This window comes from Seriola aureovittata, chromosome 10, assembly GCF_021018895.1.
Source record: "Seriola aureovittata isolate HTS-2021-v1 ecotype China chromosome 10, ASM2101889v1, whole genome shotgun sequence".
Lineage (NCBI taxonomy): Eukaryota > Metazoa > Chordata > Actinopteri > Carangiformes > Carangidae > Seriola > Seriola aureovittata.
Window position 1 is genome coordinate 26,781,625 of NC_079373.1, and position 17,682 is coordinate 26,799,306.

General features: G+C 44.0%; 1 protein-coding gene across 1 annotated transcript; it reads left to right on the forward strand.

Annotated features, from left to right (window-relative positions):
• Window positions 1–516: 516 nt before the first annotated feature.
• On the forward strand, window positions 517–17,661 carry tdrd12 (tudor domain containing 12). The gene is made up of 36 exons (XM_056388267.1): window positions 517–658; window positions 1,658–1,813; window positions 1,906–2,042; window positions 2,284–2,403; window positions 2,642–2,697; window positions 2,810–2,895; window positions 3,103–3,280; window positions 3,394–3,458; window positions 3,549–3,661; window positions 3,757–3,822; window positions 3,925–3,976; window positions 4,297–4,370; window positions 4,562–4,621; window positions 4,848–4,925; window positions 5,234–5,294; window positions 5,657–5,764; window positions 6,354–6,539; window positions 6,682–6,835; window positions 6,917–7,044; window positions 7,880–8,071; window positions 8,300–8,428; window positions 8,770–8,887; window positions 8,997–9,136; window positions 9,247–9,464; window positions 9,682–9,763; window positions 10,103–10,284; window positions 10,442–10,649; window positions 10,985–11,077; window positions 11,212–11,384; window positions 11,509–11,796; window positions 11,951–12,018; window positions 12,239–12,323; window positions 12,481–12,594; window positions 14,096–14,249; window positions 14,366–14,426; window positions 14,537–17,661. Exons 1-36 carry the CDS (start codon window positions 635–637, stop codon window positions 14,608–14,610), a joined length of 4,281 nt encoding a protein of 1,426 aa, XP_056244242.1. The 5' UTR covers window positions 517–634; the 3' UTR covers window positions 14,611–17,661.
• Window positions 17,662–17,682: the final 21 nt, after the last annotated feature.

Genomic DNA, 17,682 nt, shown 5'->3' on the forward strand with positions numbered 1-17,682 from the left:
GGGATGATTACAGCAAGAAAAGGGTGTTTCATTGTGTATATGGGCACCTGGAGGATTTTACTCACGCGGTATTTTTACATTAGTGTAATGGTGCTTTTTAAGTAAAGGGCCAGAATACTTCTTCTACCACCGGCCACTGATAAAAGCAGAGTAAAATACAAAAATGTTTAAGGCAAAATCAGAATAACAAAGCCGGGCAGGTAACAGGTGTCTTCACAGCGACCCCTACAGGTCAGAGACAGAACTACTCCTCCCTTTTTGTCTCAGGTTCACCGACGTTTACCGCTAAGAAGCTCCGAAAAAGGTAGGTATTAGTTTAAATCACAAGAGTGGAAAAAGTACAAAACTTAACACAAATGAACACCAAAATCAAATTCCGCTTTATTTACGTCCATTTTTAGTTTCAGTTTTTAGTGAGCTAGCTGCTAGCGTAACAGCCGGTTAGCATGTTAGCTAGCAGACAGCCGCGGGTCAGTTAGCCTAAGGTGTTATTGAATGTCGACTGCAGCTCGACGTTAAATCGTGATTTGACTTCCACCGACTGTTAAAGCAAATTTCGTGAACTGGATGTGTTTTTTTTTTGCAGTGTGTGTTGTTTTTACGACGTGGCTGTTGAGCAACGGACCCACAAACAATGCTGAAAATATCAATTCTGAAGGTAAGTGAACTTTTCATGGAGTTAACGTTAGCTAACGTCAGCTAACGTCAACCGTCAACCGACGATACGTTGATTAATTACGTTAACAGGGACGTTAAGCAGGTTTTGTGGATAAGGCGCACCTTTTTTTTGTGTGTTTTTTAAGTTATGTTTTTGATGTTGTGTGTTTCTTAAAGTGAAATCCTGTCAATTTTAAAACTTATATCTAATAGTGAAGTTGTTTGGTCGTGTATGTAACTTAAAAACGTTGCTCAAAATGTAATTATAATATGTTGCATCGTGATAACACAAAACAGCCAAACAAACAGGAAAATAAAAATGGAAAAGCCATGAAATTACTTGAAAAATCGTCAATAAACGTGTCATGTTACTTTTACGATTTAAGACTTTTCGACAGATTTTTGCTAAAAGAAAAAAAAAGGTAATTAATTAAATTAACTATGTTTGAATGTTATGGGAAACTATTTAAAGGGAAGTTTTTGTGGTCATGTTTTTGGTAATGCGTGTTTCCTTCAGGCAACTCCTATTGATATTAAAACTGTTCTTATAAAAACCTTGAAAGTTGCACTGTCACATTGCAGTGTTGCTTGTTCGGGACCATCGGGATGTGTTGGAAAAGTTGGTCAAACATATTGTATGCTGTAGCATTAAGATTTGCGTTCATTGGAGCAACTAGGCGAAAATCACGAAAAACAGCCCAAAGACCAAAAGTATATAAAAATGTGTATCGACTTACTTTTGGTCATATATAATGTATTTCCTCTGTTTCCCGTCTCTTTACAGAAACAGTTTTTCTTTGTTCTTTCTTTGCTTTCATGTGGAAGTAAATAGATTCTGTTTTTGTTCATTATGAATAGATAATTGCCACATTTTCTATTATCTACTTTATTTTGCCTTTTTGTATAAAATAACGAAGCTGTTGGAGTGGAGATCGAGTGAACAGCGAGTGTATGTCCGTAAAACTGAACGCAGTTTCTTTCTTTCTCGTGGCCTCTGCAGGTCGAGAACCCGTCCTGCCTCTGGGGTCGGGTCGTCAGTGGTGACACAGAGACGACAGAGCAGTACGACAGTCTGATGGTTCAGATGAACCTCTTCTACCACGACGTAACTCAGGACCTGCGCAAGCTGAAGCCCACATCACTAGAGGAGGGACAGGTAACGCACACATAATGCATTTACTCCTTCCTGTGGTCTTAACGGGGCCGCAGGTGAATTGGATGTGTGTGGTACCGTGTTTTCTCTCTCAGATGTGTGTGGTGTACTGGTCAGTGATGAAGTCATGGTGTCGGGCCGTGGTGGAGTCGGTCATCATGGACTCGGTGTCCTGTAAGGCTCGCTGCGTCCTGATCGACCATGGAGAACGGCTCATCGTCCCCTCAGACCAGTAAGACCAGAACAACACCACGTCCTCCTCAACACTGGACCACTGCCATTTTGTTGTTACAGCATAAAAGGCATGAGATGAAGATGCTGTTATTTAAGGCCTGGAGGCAAGAAAACTAAGATGATTAAGATGTTAAGAGTATTCATACCAGGGAGATGTTGATGTATGTCTGTGTGTTTGATTTTGCATCTGTGCTGCTCGATTTTTAACTTTTTAACTGTTTTGGTCTCTGTCTGACGAGGATCCGAGTCGCCACAGAAAAGTTCCTCCAGCTGCCTTTCTGGGTGAGGAGGTTCCACCTGGCAGGAATCAAACCAACAACCCTGCGAGTGTCTGTTTTCGAGGAGAAGGCAGAGCTTACGTAAGACAAGTTTGCTGCTGTTGATGGACTTGTAAAGCACAGTACACACTTTTCAGGATGTCTGCAGTCTTTAAATCTAAAATCTAAAGCAGTTGAGATGTTCAGAAACACACACGCCCTTCCCTGCTTTTCAGATCTTTTTCTCCAACAGTCATTTTGTGTCTGTGTCGTGAGGTTTTATCTTTATTGTGAAATTAAATTGACTTCCAGCTTGATGAGTTTCTCTTTTCCTCTGCAGTCCGTCCACTCAGTGGGACAGCTCAGCTACACTCTACCTGCACAACCTGCTACAAGGTGAGACTTAACGTGTTAAAAAGAACATTTCATTTAAACTGTTGTGCACTGTGACTGATGTTGAAATGTTTATTCAGTCTTGAGGAAAGTTTCTTTTCTTTTGAAATCAAAGCGTCGACTTGGACGGAGGCTGTGCTGCTCGAGTCTGAGTCAGACTCCACCTCCATCGAGCTGTACCTCACCATCGGGAACGTCAAGGTGAACTTTGACCCCTTCAAAGTCATATTAATTCAGAAAGAGAGCTTTAAATAGTTAGTTTTAACACAGAGCAATGCAGGTAAGCTCATGCATAAGATTGTTATTGTTTGTCTTTACTTACAGTTTCTTGTGCAGTTTGCCAGAAATTAATTTTTTTTGCTCATAGAAACAAATCACTTTCATTTCATCGTTTTTTTTAATTTTAAGATCTGTGTGAACGACGACCTGGTGGCCAAGAAGTTTGCGTATTACAGCAGAGAGTCGGCTGAAAACAGTGGGATGGACGAGGTGGACCGATGTCCCGTCATGCTGTCCTCAAACATCTTAACCCAGACTGTGTCCGCGATCTCAAACACGCCAGCAGCACAAACCCAACCGGCTCCTGGTACTCATACTGATGTGACTGCCTGTTCACGGTCTTTACGTTTCAGTGAAATATGTTTGTGAATCTGTTTCATAGTGGCATCAACACTCACTCTAACCTGGTTTAACCCTCAGTGATGTCACGAGGTGTGGTTGCAGCCGGAGCAGGTGATTGGCTGATGGCACCCTCTCCACCTCAGGTTCAGCAGCTCCGCTCACCGTGTTACTGTCTGTCTGTACTCGCAGTGACTATCCACCCATCCTGACCTCTGACCTCTCTGCTGTTTCAGAGCCAACATCATGAGCTGGAGACGGGTGAGGGAGGCGGCAGGTCAGACGTCACAGGAGAACTGACTCCAGGCAGCCAATCAAAGAAGAGCTCTGACCCTGCTGCTGCAGAGAGGTGAGCTCATGTTTGGTTCAGTCAGAGACACAGGTGAGGATGAGTTCTGCCACAATGTGTGTGAATGTAAGTGACCTGCTCCCGTGTTGTTTCAGTGACTCCTCAGACGACACAGACTCGTCTCTGGCTGCAGCTCTGACCAAAAACCTCAGTCTGTTCAAGTGAGAGCTGATCTCAGTCACATACATCACCTCTCACCTGAGCACATTATACACCATCTTATGTAACTGGTTGTTGCTGAGAGAACACCTCCTCTCCTACAGGTTCCTAAAGTTTCTGAATCCTGGCAGCAGCTTCCAGCAGGCGGCTCATAGTGTAAGTGAATTATTGTTCTCTTCTCCCGAATGCCTGCTTTTTCTGCCCGTAGGATTTCTCCACTGAAGAGGAAACAAATGTGGTTGGTAACTGTAACTGTATCTCACCTACTGTTTAAAAAACAATGATGGACGACAGAACAGCAACGCTCTCTGCTGGAGGCCTTTGTTGCATGTCATACCCCTCGTTCTCTCTCCCCTTGTTTCCGTCTGGTTCTATACTGACTTATCCACTGAAGACAGAAAGAAATGAACAAATGACAGCTTTATAGCAAGAAACTACAGAACAATCTGTTAATCTTTGTTTGTTTTTTCCTCCAGGTCAGTCAACATGAAGAGCCGCAGGACTGTCGAGAGACGACCGCAGCCTCCAGCACCTGCACAGGACAGGAAGTGTACGCTGCCAACATTACATCAAACATTCTGTTAAGACTCTTCGTCTGACTCGTCGTCACTTATTGCTTTGTTGTACTGTGATTTAAAATAAGTCAGCTGAGTTTGCAGACCTACACTGCCAAGCACAACTGCTTTGGTGCATCAGTGTAATTGTACGTAAAATATTTCCCATGTATGTTTTGTTGCACAGTTTAACCCCTTTAAACAAGACTGAGCTTCTGACACAAGTGGAGGAGGTGCTCTGTATGAGGTGAGGAAGCTGCATGTGACGGATCGATCAGTTTATTGAGCCGACAGTCTTAGTTTCTTCTCATGTTGAGTGAACGGATCAGTCTCGCTCAGTAACTGCACTCTTTACCTACTCAAACTGATTTGTCTATTGAGCTGTAGAAGAAGTGGAGCTGCGGCTTGGATGTCTGGCAGATGAAGACACAACGTACAGTAAAACCTGGTGCCGTGTCTTTGTCTCTGGGCAGCTCCAGTACGTCAGTCGAGTCAGAACCAGCGGAGGCAGAGAGGACGTGGAGGAGTGAGGAGGACCGGGCCTGTTCACGGTGAGGAAGGATCCACACACCAACATACTGAGTGTTTCCTCTCAGACATCAGCGGGACATCTCAACAGGAGTGTTTGTTTCCTGTAGTGTACACGAACTGCCTGAAAGTTATATATGCAGTATATTATAATAGTTAAACCAAACAAAATCCTATCAATCAAGTAGTGTGATTGCTTTTAAATTAAATAAATACATAGAAGTAAAGTTTAAAAAAAAAAGTATCTTAGGGGTAAAAACACATGAAACTTCATGTTTTTCTTTCTCAGTTTTAAACGTCTTTCACTTCTCACGGTTGTGTCTGGCCACAGGCTTTTGGAGTGGTTGAACCCGGAGCCTCTGAACCCCGATCCAGACGCTGTGGCCGATGTGGTAGGTTTTCTAATTTCACCCTGAACTTCACAGACACACACGGGACGCTGCTCAGATCTGTGGCCTGAAGGTTGTTGGTTGTGGTGACACACAAACTGCTGGATTGACAGAATCCATAAAACTGACCTTTCTCTATCCGTCATGTTGACTTACGGTGACCTGTGTGTTTTAGCACCTCAGCTTTTTCCCTGAAGTCTTGTATGATGTTTGTGCAGGTGGTGTTTACTTCAGGTGAGTTGATGTATTGGTTCATTAGCAGACCTCAGTGTCATGTGATACCAGAAGGAGCCACAGCAGGTGCACGCTGGTCTTCATGATGTTGACACTGTATTTACTGCCTGATGTCTCCTGACTGTCCTCAGGTTGTTCCCAGTGACCCCAGGAGGAGTGGCATCCTGGTGCACTCTGTCGTCCCAGTTGAGCCCTGCACCAGTCTGGATGATGCCCCCGTCACTGATGTTCTCCGCTGGGTAAACATGAACACGCTCTGAGTTTCATTTGAGGCTGTTCAGACACGAAAATGAGATAAAAACCAAAACAAGAGAAAGCGATGGTAGGAAACTTTGAGAACTCCTGAGACGAGGAGTCACATCACTGAACTGAATTGATTGAATTGGAAATAACTTGTTCTGAAAATGGTTTTACCATTGAAACATTTCCAGTTTTGGAATTTAACAAGAGTTGGACATTCAGACAATTTGGCAAAAACAACATAGACACTACCAGCGGCTGTTTGATGCTATGGTGATTGAGGCCGTCAGTACCAACCACAGCTGCAGATGAAGGAGTTCAGGGGCCAGCTGGTGTCTGGGTATCAAAGGTTGCCCTGGAGTGGACTTCCTGGCAGCAGCTACCAAAGTTAGTTTGATCCATCATGGACCTTCCCCTGATCAGCCACATCTGTCACTGACACAGCAGCTGATGGAAGGAAGCAGAAATAGACCGGGGGTGTTATCTTGTTGTGGACAGTGTCTTATCAGGGAAGGATGTTTGTTCACACTGAAACTAAGCCACATGTAAAACCTCCCCGAGTTTCACACAGCGGCGATCTGTCTCCAGATGCTGCGGAAGAAGCAGTACAGCGCTCTGTCTCCAGCCGACTGTTACAGCTGGCCAGCTGTGGCCCGAGGATTGAACACCATCATCGTCTCCCACAATGCCGACCAGCCGCTAAGCTACCTCGCCCCGCTCCTCACCCACATCCTGCTCAACTCCATCTTCAGCTCCCTCACCTCCAGCTCAGGGGTGAGTAATCTACACCATTCAGGGACGTGTTTATGGCTGATTTTACAATAACATTCACCATTATTTAGTAATTGTTGTTTTCAGAGGAAGCTGTTGTAAGGTTTGGATCTGTTCCTCCTGTGTTGATGTGATTGCGGTCCAGCCGATAGCGGTGCTGCTGTGTCCAGGCTGGGAGAAGGTCCAGTCGGTGTATGACCTGCTGGAGGAGAGCAAGCTCGCCCACACCCTCCACCCGGTCATCGTGCTGCTGGGTGCCGGGGCTGACGAGGCCAAGACCGTCAGGATCCCAAAGAATTGTGAGCAAAGCTTAGTGGTTGGCTAACGACTCCACATTTGTGAGGTTGTCATGGAAACTCTCCTTTTTGTTTTTTAACCAGGCCTGCTGTTGGTGACCACCCCCTTCAGTCTGGTCCGTCTCCTGTCCTGTCACTGCTTCATGTTCCTGCGTCTGTATCATCTGGTGCTGGACGGGGCCGACCAGCTCTTCACTCTTGCTCCAGACCAGGTGAACAGTCAGTGGTCACATAGACTCATCAGATACTGAGCTGCTGACAGGATGTCACTGATGTGATGAGGTCAGAGCGGCGAGGACTCCAACACTCTGTTGGAAGTTCTGCAATGCTAATAGACATCTTCTCTCTTTTAATTTCCTAGCTTGGAATTATTGTTAACTGGCGACCTGCAGATGATTTCATTTCATTCTCCTCCGTTCAGCTGCAGTTTGTTCAGATGCTGCTGCTCGTGTTCTTACTAAAACTAAGAAAAGAGAGTGTGTTACTCCAGTTCTCAGGTCTTTGCACTGACTTCCAGTCAGATACAGAGTTGAATCTAAAGTTTTACTTATTGTCTATAAGTCACTAAAAGGTCTGGGCCCTAAATACATTTGAGAAATGCTCAATGTGTATGAGCCCAGTAAGTCTCTAAGATCTGCAGGAGCTGGTCAGTTAGTGGAGCCTGGAGTTAAAACGAACTAACTGGCTTTAAAAAGAAGCTAAAACTGCTCTATTCTCCTCTGCCTTCACTTCATCTTTTAAACTTTCACTTTAATGAGATATTATGTGTTTTATAATCTGTTTTTCTTTACTGTTTTCTATTTCCGCTTTTTACTCTTAGTTTAATGCTGCTTTTATTTCTGTTAAGCACATTGAATGACCTCTGTGTGTGATAATGTGCTATGTTGACTTGCCTGGCGTTGCTGGGAGGGGCTCGGTGTTTGGCGGCGATGCATCAGGTTGTGTATATCTTGCTGTTGTTGTGTTGAACCGGTGGCAAGAAGTACATGCCAAACCCAGTACCTGCGCACCACAACAGCCTAATGAACATGAATACTCTCCTGTTAGATGGCGACCATCTTGCAGCATTTCCAGAAGGTGACCTCCAGCGAGGACAAGGCCTCCTGTCCTCAGCAGCTCGTTGCTGTGGCGAAGCGATGGACCAGTCACATGGAGGGTTTGTTAACCACTCACATGCCGTACCCCTGCATTGTCATGACCGTCCCCGAGGAAGCTGCTCTCTACGGCAACGTTCATCAGGTCAGTCAGACAGCTCAAACTTAATACTGTTGCAACGATGCACTTTGCTCTTTAGATTCTAAAATATCAAAATATAAAGATAAAATAATCAAGATTAGCATTTTATCTGTAGCATGTAGCATCATCCAATTTCCATTTCCATTATAAAAAGTTCATTTCTATACTGTAAGCCAAAGAAATATGTGATATAAGTTGTCAGTGATGTTCCTGAATGTTTCTCTCCCTCAGATCATCCTCATGACTCTAGAGAGCAGTAAGATCTCAGAGCTGCTCAGCACCTTGGATTTCAACCCAGTCGTCGGCCAGAAAACTCTGATCATCGCCAGCTCTGTGCAGGAAGTCGAGGATGTGTTCAAGGTGACACAACAACTTCAGTTATACGTCCCAGTGCTGTAAATCTTTTTAGCTGTGTTAAGTTTCAGCACACTGCGTCTGCAATAATAGGAAGTTGTGTGTTTGTCTATTAACAAATTCAGAAACATCTTATTTGTTGTGATGTGGAGCAGAGAGACAGATCGACCCCTTAGCTCAGCCTCAAAATATCAGAATGTGATGCAGCAACAAGAGACGAGCAGCCATCATCACCACTCTACATCCTTACACATAATCACACATAGAGTGCAATGGTCACATCTGACAGTGGAAAGAGCATCCAGAGGGTTTTCCTGTGGTTTACCAGTGTCTTTTCTAATTTTCAGGCCGTCAGCAACAAATCAGCGTTCTGCCTCAGGGCCCACGAGGAGTCGACGCACCAGCTCGACTTCGTCACCCAGCAGTGGAGGAAAGACATCGGCCCTGGCACTCATGTTATTCTGGGTACAGTGAATAGATTTCTGGAAACTGTGAAAGTATTTGGAGCCGTTCACTGAATTTCCTCTGCTGCTTTGATGTTTGTGTTTCTGAATGTTTGACCTTTGACCTGTAGTGACCACCAACGAGTGTCTCAAGTGTTTTGGGATCAGAGACGCAACTTGTGTCGTCCACTACAGCTTCCCCACTTCTCCCAAAGTGTTTGGCAGCCGACTCTTCTGCATGGCGGAGCGCTTCAGAAACCTCTCAGAGCGGGTAAAAACACGTCGTTGTTGTCAGGATTAAATCTTTAAATGATGAACACATCATTGGATGAACCCTGGATGAACTCTTTCTGTGATTTCTCCTCTACGTTTTACTCCCAGGATCAAACAAACAGCTGCCGTCATGACGCCCGGTCGGTGATGCTGATCTCTGAGAGGAACGCCCGTCATGTCGTCGGGGTTCTGCGTTACCTGGGACGCACCGACGCCACGCTGCCCCCCGAGCTACTGTCCTTCGGCCAGGGCGTCCACGTTGCCCGGGAGGACCAGAAGACCAACAAGCCTCTGTGCAGCTACCTGAAGAGCTTCGGAGTCTGCAGGTCTGTTAATAACGATGAACTGCTTTTACCATTTCTGTTGATGTTACAGCAGAAACGCCACATGGAGCTTTAACAGAAAAATCAAATACCAGAAACTTTTTAAATTATTCAGAAAAGAAAACAAAAAATAATTACATCTTTTAAAGCTGCTGTTTCATTCACAAGAAAATTACAGTGTGATAAAACAAAATGTGACTGTGTGTGTTCTCCTCTGCAGAGACAGCAGCGCGTGTCCCGACCGTCACAGGTTCAATTCCCAGCTGGATCAGTCTGAGCTCCCTGCGTCTGGAGTCATAGAGGTGAGGACGTTCCAATCATCTTGTTTTGTTGTTGCAGCAGCTGTTGATTGTAAATCAGAGATTTCTGCCTCTGAGGACGTCTTTATTAACTCACATTGTCAAATAAATGGAGGAAAAATAATTGGTTCACTTTTCAAATGGCACAAATATTTTCTTGATTTCTGCTCTGCTCATGTTTTTAAGTTTAAAAGTCATTTTTTGAAGCGGTTACTTCTCTAGATCATGATGTGAATCAGAGTCTCACAAAAAATGCAGATTAAAGCGACACAAAGCGACTATAGTTTCTGTTGCTGCATCAAACCCATGAGTGTAGTGTAGTGACTCTGTGTCACGTCTCAGGTCGTACCTCTCTTCATCAAGACGGCGTCAGTCTTCTACGGTCGTATCGTCAGGAAACAGGACAGTGGTTTTGACGTCTTGGCGTCTGAGATGGCGTCTTACTACGCCGATAAGAAACCGGGAGCCACGGAGATGCTGGAGGGAGGATTATACGCCGTGCAGGAGGACGACGTCTTCCACAGGTCTGACTTTTTACCTCATTAAAACAGTTCAGGTTGGTTTCTTTTCATTTTACTGATTTGTAAACTGTAGCTTGTGTCACTGTTGGCATCGGTGTAGTCCTGTCTGTATTAGAGCTCGTCAGGGAAATGGCTGTAATGTAACTGTGCTCCTCGGCAGGGTGAAGATCCTCTCTGTGCCCGTCAGAGGCGACTGCCTGTTTTTCAGGGTGCTCGTTCGGTTTGTCGACGTGGGAAAAGAGGAGGAGGTGAAATCCCATCAGATCCTTCAGCTGCCGGAGCAGTTCCACTCTCTGCCCGGTCAGGCCGTGGAGATCATCGTCTGCAGGGTCAAACCAGTGGACGCCGAGATCGACTGGCACCCAAAGGTTCCTGCCCACCTCCTCTATTCTACACAGACAAACACATGAGCATCATTTGTGGGTCTCATTCCCTCTATTCATTTACCTCCATCCAGTCATTATACTATACTTGCTTATCCTTGAGGGTCATGTCAGGACAATCACAGTCTGTCACATAGAGACAGAACTAAAGCAGATAGAGAGGGCAGTTTATAGCATTTTTATGCCTCTGCACCGGCAACAGTCAGTCAGCCATGTTGTTTGTCCAAAGTTACACATGTATCGTCATGCTGAAAGATGAGTCCTCTATAAAGACACCTGTTGTGTGCTCTTCATGTAGTCGGACACTTTTTGTCCCGCAGGTCACCAGAGCCATCAGCCAGAAGATCCGAGGTCTGCAGCACCGAGCCAGAGCCGTTCACAGTCTGGGAAACACTGTCTTTGTTGATCCCATGGTGAGTTTTCCTCGGTAGATTGTCCGCTGTCTGTGGTTTGTAATATCGCTCCAATCCAAAAGTAGCTTCATAATGAAATAGATTTCAGCCTGTGTGTTAATTACTGTGAACTCTGATTACTCCCTGTGTTTGAGGTCCGGGTGACTCAGGTCCCGGGTATGAAAACTGTCATCAACGAATACAACGTCCAGTCTGAGATCCTGAGTACTGGGATGGGAGTTAGCAACCCGGAGCATGTGGACCTGCTGAGGGCGCTGAGCCAGGAAGGCGGGGCCAGCGACGGGAAGGAGGCGGGCGACATATCTGGGTAAGGAAACACTGAACTGACTCAGGTGTCCAAGTGATGAGTTAAGTAGAGTGTAATGTCAGGATTATATACCAGCCACCTTCACCAAGTGAAGCCTGAAGCCCGTTGTTGTTGACCTCTGTAGGTCGGGGGATGACTCGGCGTCTCTGGAGAACAGGATCAAAGCTGAGGAGGAAGTTCTGGCTGAAGTCTTCAGAGCGGCCGAGGTCAGGAAGCTCGCTCACCCTCCTCCACTCGAGCCATGTGACCCACTGAGTCCAGAGTCTTCAATGAACCACTTCCTGGTCCCATCACCACCAGAACCTGAACTCCACCTGGGCCCTGTGTGTGATATCCGGTCAGATATCCAGGCTGCAGATGAACAGAGAAACAACCACAGTTCTGGTCTGAAGTCAGCTGAACACACAACGAGGTCAGTGTCTTTACTACTACGACGACTTCACAGAGTTCCTGAAAACAAACAAACAAAAAGAAGTTCTGTCTTCAAATTATTCCCTACCAACTCACTGTTCATTGCAACTACTCATTAACTGCTGTTTGTCTGACTTCTTAAACTTGAAACACAGGAGCAGAGATGGAGGAGAACTTTGTCCCAGAGCCGACCTCGCTGCTCGTCTCCACTCCTGTCATAACGGTAAGAATAAGAATTAAATGAACTTCCACAGGTTTCATCCTGATACAGTCCGAACCTCAGTGAGAACAGGAGATCACGCCTTCATGTCTATGACCACAGTCAGAGGACTTAATGACATTCACTCCTGTGTGTGTGTGTGTGTGTGTGTGTGTGTGTGTGTGTGTGTGTGTGTGTGTTTGTGTTTGTGTGTGTGTGTGTGTGTGTGTGTGTGTGTGTACAGGTTTGCCTGCAGGTGACGATGAAAGCAGCAGCCACCAGTTCAACACTGTCACTAACGGAACAGACACTGATGACTCCACAAAAAGGTGCACAACAACTGATCTGGATATTAAAAGGAAATTCTTTCCCACTGTTTCCCAACATCTGTTTCTAAATGAAATGTTTCTACATCGGAGCAAAGCTGCAGGTTCTCTTCTCTTGTAAAACCTTGATTCAGACTAACGTTAAATGCGTTTGTCTCAGTTTCCATCCTCAGGTGCGCTGGCACCAGACGTCCGACTCCGTGATCGTCACCGTGAAGCTGAGGAACCCCGAGAGTCAGCGCTGCGACTTCTACCCAGACAGAGTCGTCTACAGGTCTGTGAGGAGCAGGCCGCCTGCCATCACTCACTTACTTCAGACCACATCCAACAGTCAGTGGAGCTTCTCATCCAGAGCACTTTACACCGGTGGGAGCGGGTACATGTTTAGCATGGCTAGCCTTTGTGTGAATTAAACAAACACACACACACACACACACACACACACACACACACACACAAGTTAAAACTAAGAAAAATAAGTAGTTTCTGTTTGTCAGGGTGGTGTTGTATCGAAGGGACATGTAATTAAACCCCATCAACTGAGTCTGTTACTTTCCTCTGTTGGGTCTTAGTTTTTCTGTTATTTCTGAACAACAGAGCTTCACAGTGTCGCAGCTAAAGATTGAATCATTTCATTCAGATAAACTTATCACTGGTTGGTTTTGAGATGCTGTTGTTACAGTTCCATGGATTCATTAAGTATCTACAGACTGTCTTTGGCAAACGCCTCTGAATTACTTTAGCTTGTAATAAAATGTTTTAAAATCAGTATTTAGCGTCACATGGTTATTACACAACAGCTGGATGTTTTACCTACATTGTTCTTTTTATTTACAACCTCTCCTAGCTAACACTTGACAAGCACTAACAAGCACACACCAGCACTGTGTCGTTTCTGATGCAACTCCAGAACATTTGTTTCCTATAAACTACAAGCGATGAAGCGTAGCGGCACGCTGGTGATACAGGGGCACCAGAGCTTCAGTACCCGACAGTAGCACCTCCAGCTCAGCTGTGAGCCCGAACAATCTCACTTTACCATGTTCACAAGTGGGAAGCCAGTGAGGGAACGTGTCCTGCTCTCAGGACTCAGGACAGGGTTGGTATAAATCTGTGTGCTGTAAATAAAATTTTAACATAATATAAACTGCTCGGAAGAAATCTGAGGCATTAACAAAGGAACCCAGTGGAGGTTCATTACTTATGTTTATATTGACATTCTGTGACGTATGCTGTGTCTGAAGGTTAACGAAAAGATCACTAATTAATGTGTTGGATTTCGTTATTTTTCATCTGTACAAAAACCAAAGTATAAAACAACACATTTTGGTTTGTGCCTTCACAAGTGTTAATGGTTATTTTTCCACAGTGATTAATTCAGTTAGTTTATGAAAAATGAACAGCAGATTAATTTAGATTCAAAGTTGTTAGTTGTCGGTTTCACAGCTTAACTTCATCTGCACTTCACACACTGACACTGAGGAGGATTTAGGGAACATGTGGTTACAGACAAATTAAAACCCACACGGCACATTAGTTCATACGTTGACCTCACACTTGTTGCCCTCCGATGGACTCGGCTTCCTGACTGCCTGAGGACCTGAGGGAGGTCACCCGGAGGAGAGGTGAGGACAGACTGAGGTGTACCTGAGGATGGTACCTGAGGCCTGGGAGAGATCTCACCACAGTGAATGAAACGGCTCAATGTGCCAGAGAGAAACCAGAAAACTGGTTTGATCAGATTAACTCTCTCTCTCTGTGTTGATTGTGTTCAGTGGCAGAGTGAACGGCCGGTCCTACAGAGCCGACCTGGAGCTTCAGGTCAACGTCGCTGCGGACCGCTGCTGCTGGGAGATGAAGTCCAATGAGCCAGTCCTCAAACTGGTCAAACAACAGCAGGGATCCTGGGAAAAACTCACCAGGAACAAGGTGCTGGAGTTAATTTCGTTTAGTCCACAGCAGAAATATGTTTTAATCCGAGGTATGTGCAGCTGTATAAAGAAAAGGGAAAATGTGATGATGAATTTCCCTATTTCTTTTTACAGAATATTTTCGTGAGCTACGACATGGAGCACTTTGAAGAGGATGAGGACACAGCTCCATGTGGTAAGAATCAAAGTCTCTGAAAACCTGTCTATTGAGAATAAAGCGTCTTTTCTACCTTTTGTCTGGCCACACTGAACTGATGTCTGATCTGTTTGTGTTCTGATGTGCAGGTCAGTGGTTTGTGGCGAACACAGGAGAGGAGAACTGGTACGTGAACTCAGAGAGCGGCAGTGACAGTGACTGAAGATTAACACTGACGAACCCTAAGCAACAGAAAAACATTTTCCCAACACTCCTGAAATCTCTTATTATGTTAGAGTCACAAGAATATTTGTGTTTCGTTGCTGCTACCATTGACATCCTTAATACTGGAACTGATGGGGATCTAGGAATAGAAAGTTAAGATTTAAATATTCTGGTCAAAAGTGTCTGACTGCAACAAGTCCGATTCATAAGTTTGTCTCAAGTATAAAGTGAAATGCAATGTGACTGTCACTGTTCCATGTTGTGGAAGAGTTCATCCATAACTTTTGTCAGAATCCGCTTTCTTCCAGAAAACTGAAAAAAGACCTCAGAGTTGAATTTTTTCCCATTCCTTCATTTTTCTTTTATTTCAGAAGTGGTGGATGAAAAAGTAGAAACTCTTTCACTTAAAAATCAGTAGAATATAACACGAAACTAGCGCTTCAAGAAGAATCACAGAGTTGAATCAAGACACTTCTGTCAGACAGTAGAGATGTGAATATACTTTTAGTTCATTAGGAACTTCTAGCTAAAACTAATGTAGTCTAATAGGTTGTAATGTTACTAAACTGTTTTAGAAGGTGTAGATTCAACTTGATGGTCATTTTTGGAGGCTGCCGTTTGTGGTGCTGTTGACTTGTATTCCATCATATGGACAGGTGTTCCTATTATTTTGTCCACCACAGTGAGTGTCAGAATTAAGTAGAATAAGACAGTGTCTAATCTGCCAGGAGAACTTTGTCCAGAGGTTTATTCATCTCTATGTCTTGTGAGCTGCCTTCATGTCGTCGTACCACTTCCTGTGACGAGCTCCAGTTTGAACTTTATTATGGGTTTGGATGATGTGCTTCTGAGTTCTCAGCCTGCCAGCTGCTGTCAGTCAACCACAACAGCTGAGACAGTAAAGAAGTATTTCTGATGTCCCTAAAGACTTTTCCTTAGTTCTTATATTAAAAATCCTGATTTTATAACTGACGTCGTCTGACAAAATCACCAAACACATAAATAACAGACAGACTGAGCTGTGATTTCAGCTTTATTTACTGTAAAATGATCAGAGAGGCATTGGAAGAGAGAGAATATATTTCTTATTTAGTCTCTCACACAGAGCACAACCTCTGCCTGGGATCCACAATAGTTAAACTTTATTTACCTCAACTCCAGAACGTGACAGACTTGTATTAGAGGCAGGTGTTCATGTCTAACTCCCTTTGTTTATAATTGGTCAGAACTATATTTTAGTACAAATTCGCCTCGTTTTCAGTTTGTTGTGTTAAAGTTACTGCGTAACGTGTTAATAGAAAACTCAACCCTACCCGTAAACGTTTCATATTAAAAGCCGCTTAGCGTTTTCGTTGGCTTTTCCAGTTGCTGTCATCTCTGTTGTTTACATGCTGCTCAGATTTGCTTGAGCAGCTAGCATTACTTCTCTCTCTCTCTCCCTCTCTGCTCTGTGTGTTTTATGTTTGGTTATTCCTCTGCCTCCTTTAGTAATAAAGATACATGGAAAGAAAGTAGTTTATTTGCTGTAATGGATGCGAGGCTCAGTGTATTGGAAGTGCTCCTCCTCTTCCCTGCAGTTCCAGAGCAGCTGGGAAACCAGAGCGGCTCAGTAGGAAGAGGTGTAGCCCGAAGCCCCTGGTCGGCATCCATACACGGTCCAGTCATGAACCAGGTTTATACCCGTCTGTTTGAACAAAAGTCTCTGAGTCTAGAGACACTGATCTTAGCACAGCAGCTGTAAACACCCCCCGATTGAAACTGTTCGCACCAGAAACTCCAGCTCAGTGTCGAGGCGCTGGGCTGACCAGTGGTGAAATATGATCAGTCAGTCGGGGGCAACTGAAATTGAAGAAAATGAGAGAATGTTTGAAAAATGTATAAATAATTTTATTTTCTGTATTTTTTGGTAGCAGTTAAACAAGTAAACTCCTCCGTCAGCCACTAACAAGCTTTGACAGATCACGGTGACTAAAACCAACTTCTTGTCCACTCTCCACTAACGATTTCAAAAAGTGCAACCACAAGACTTTATATTTATATTTTACTTTATTTTCAAAATGTCTTATTGAAATGGAAATAATAACAACCTCTATATGAACAGTTCTTTTTCAGACGATGCTACAAAGTGCTTTACAAGAAACACAATAATGCTGCAGAAGTTATTGGTATAATACAAAGTAGAATATAACTAATGCAGAATTGCAAGTTTATAAAAAATTAGTTTTAAGTAGAGATTTGAGGGAAGTCACTTATTTTTAAGATGCAGCTGGAAAAACGTAATATTTGATTTCGATTGTTGTTTTGTAAGTGTAGTAAAGTGAAATTAACAGTGCCTCGTGTTCGAGGCTGTTGCTCTGATTTGATGTATTCGTGGAGTGGATGTTGAAACCACCACAGTTTGTGTATATTATTATTATTACTTGTTTCTGTTCAGTATAAATCTAAAGACAGTTTGTTTATCTGAAGAGACTCTGCTCAACTCTTCGTTACCAGTTGTATATCTACATCTGACTGTTCGACTTCTCACTCCCTGTCACAACTATTGATGATGAAACCTGATGATTTGCTGAGACGTTTCAGGTTCTTATTTTCACAGTAAAACTGTTTTCTGTTCAACTAGATTCTGCTCTGTGAATCTTGAATGTTTTGATTTGTTGTGATTTTGTGTTTATAGCCACAGTCAAAAATATCACCCTCAACTGTTGAAAGTAGTTATTATATTATATGTACCTCAAAATCAAGGTAACATCTTTTGGATTTTTCCCACTCACAACCATGTTGCCGGTCACATTAAAGAATTATCCAGAGCTTGTTTCATCCATCATAGACTTGATTTCCTGCATTATTCTGTTCTTTACTCTATTAAAACAATATGTCGTGGTGTCTTTTGTATTGTCTTTACATATTGCCTTGTGTGTGGGTTTTTTTTTTCTGCCTTTCTGTCTTTTGTGAATAAGGTTGTGTTGCCTCGGTGCTGGAAGCTGCGCTCAGACTCCGGTGCTGTAGGCGGCGCTGTTCACCTTTCCCCGCCAGGAAACAGCAGAGCATGTCGGTGTGTGCATGTAAAAGC

Coding starts and splice junctions, on each gene's coding strand:
- tdrd12 (XM_056388267.1), top strand. CDS start 635: ATGCTGAAAATATCAATTCTGAAG. Junction 3,823..3,924: donor AAAAACCTCAGTCTGTTCAA/GTGAGAGCTGAT, acceptor CCTCTCCTACAG/GTTCCTAAAGTTTCTGAATC. Junction 6,836..6,916: donor CGTCAGGATCCCAAAGAATT/GTGAGCAAAGCT, acceptor TTTTTTAACCAG/GCCTGCTGTTGGTGACCACC.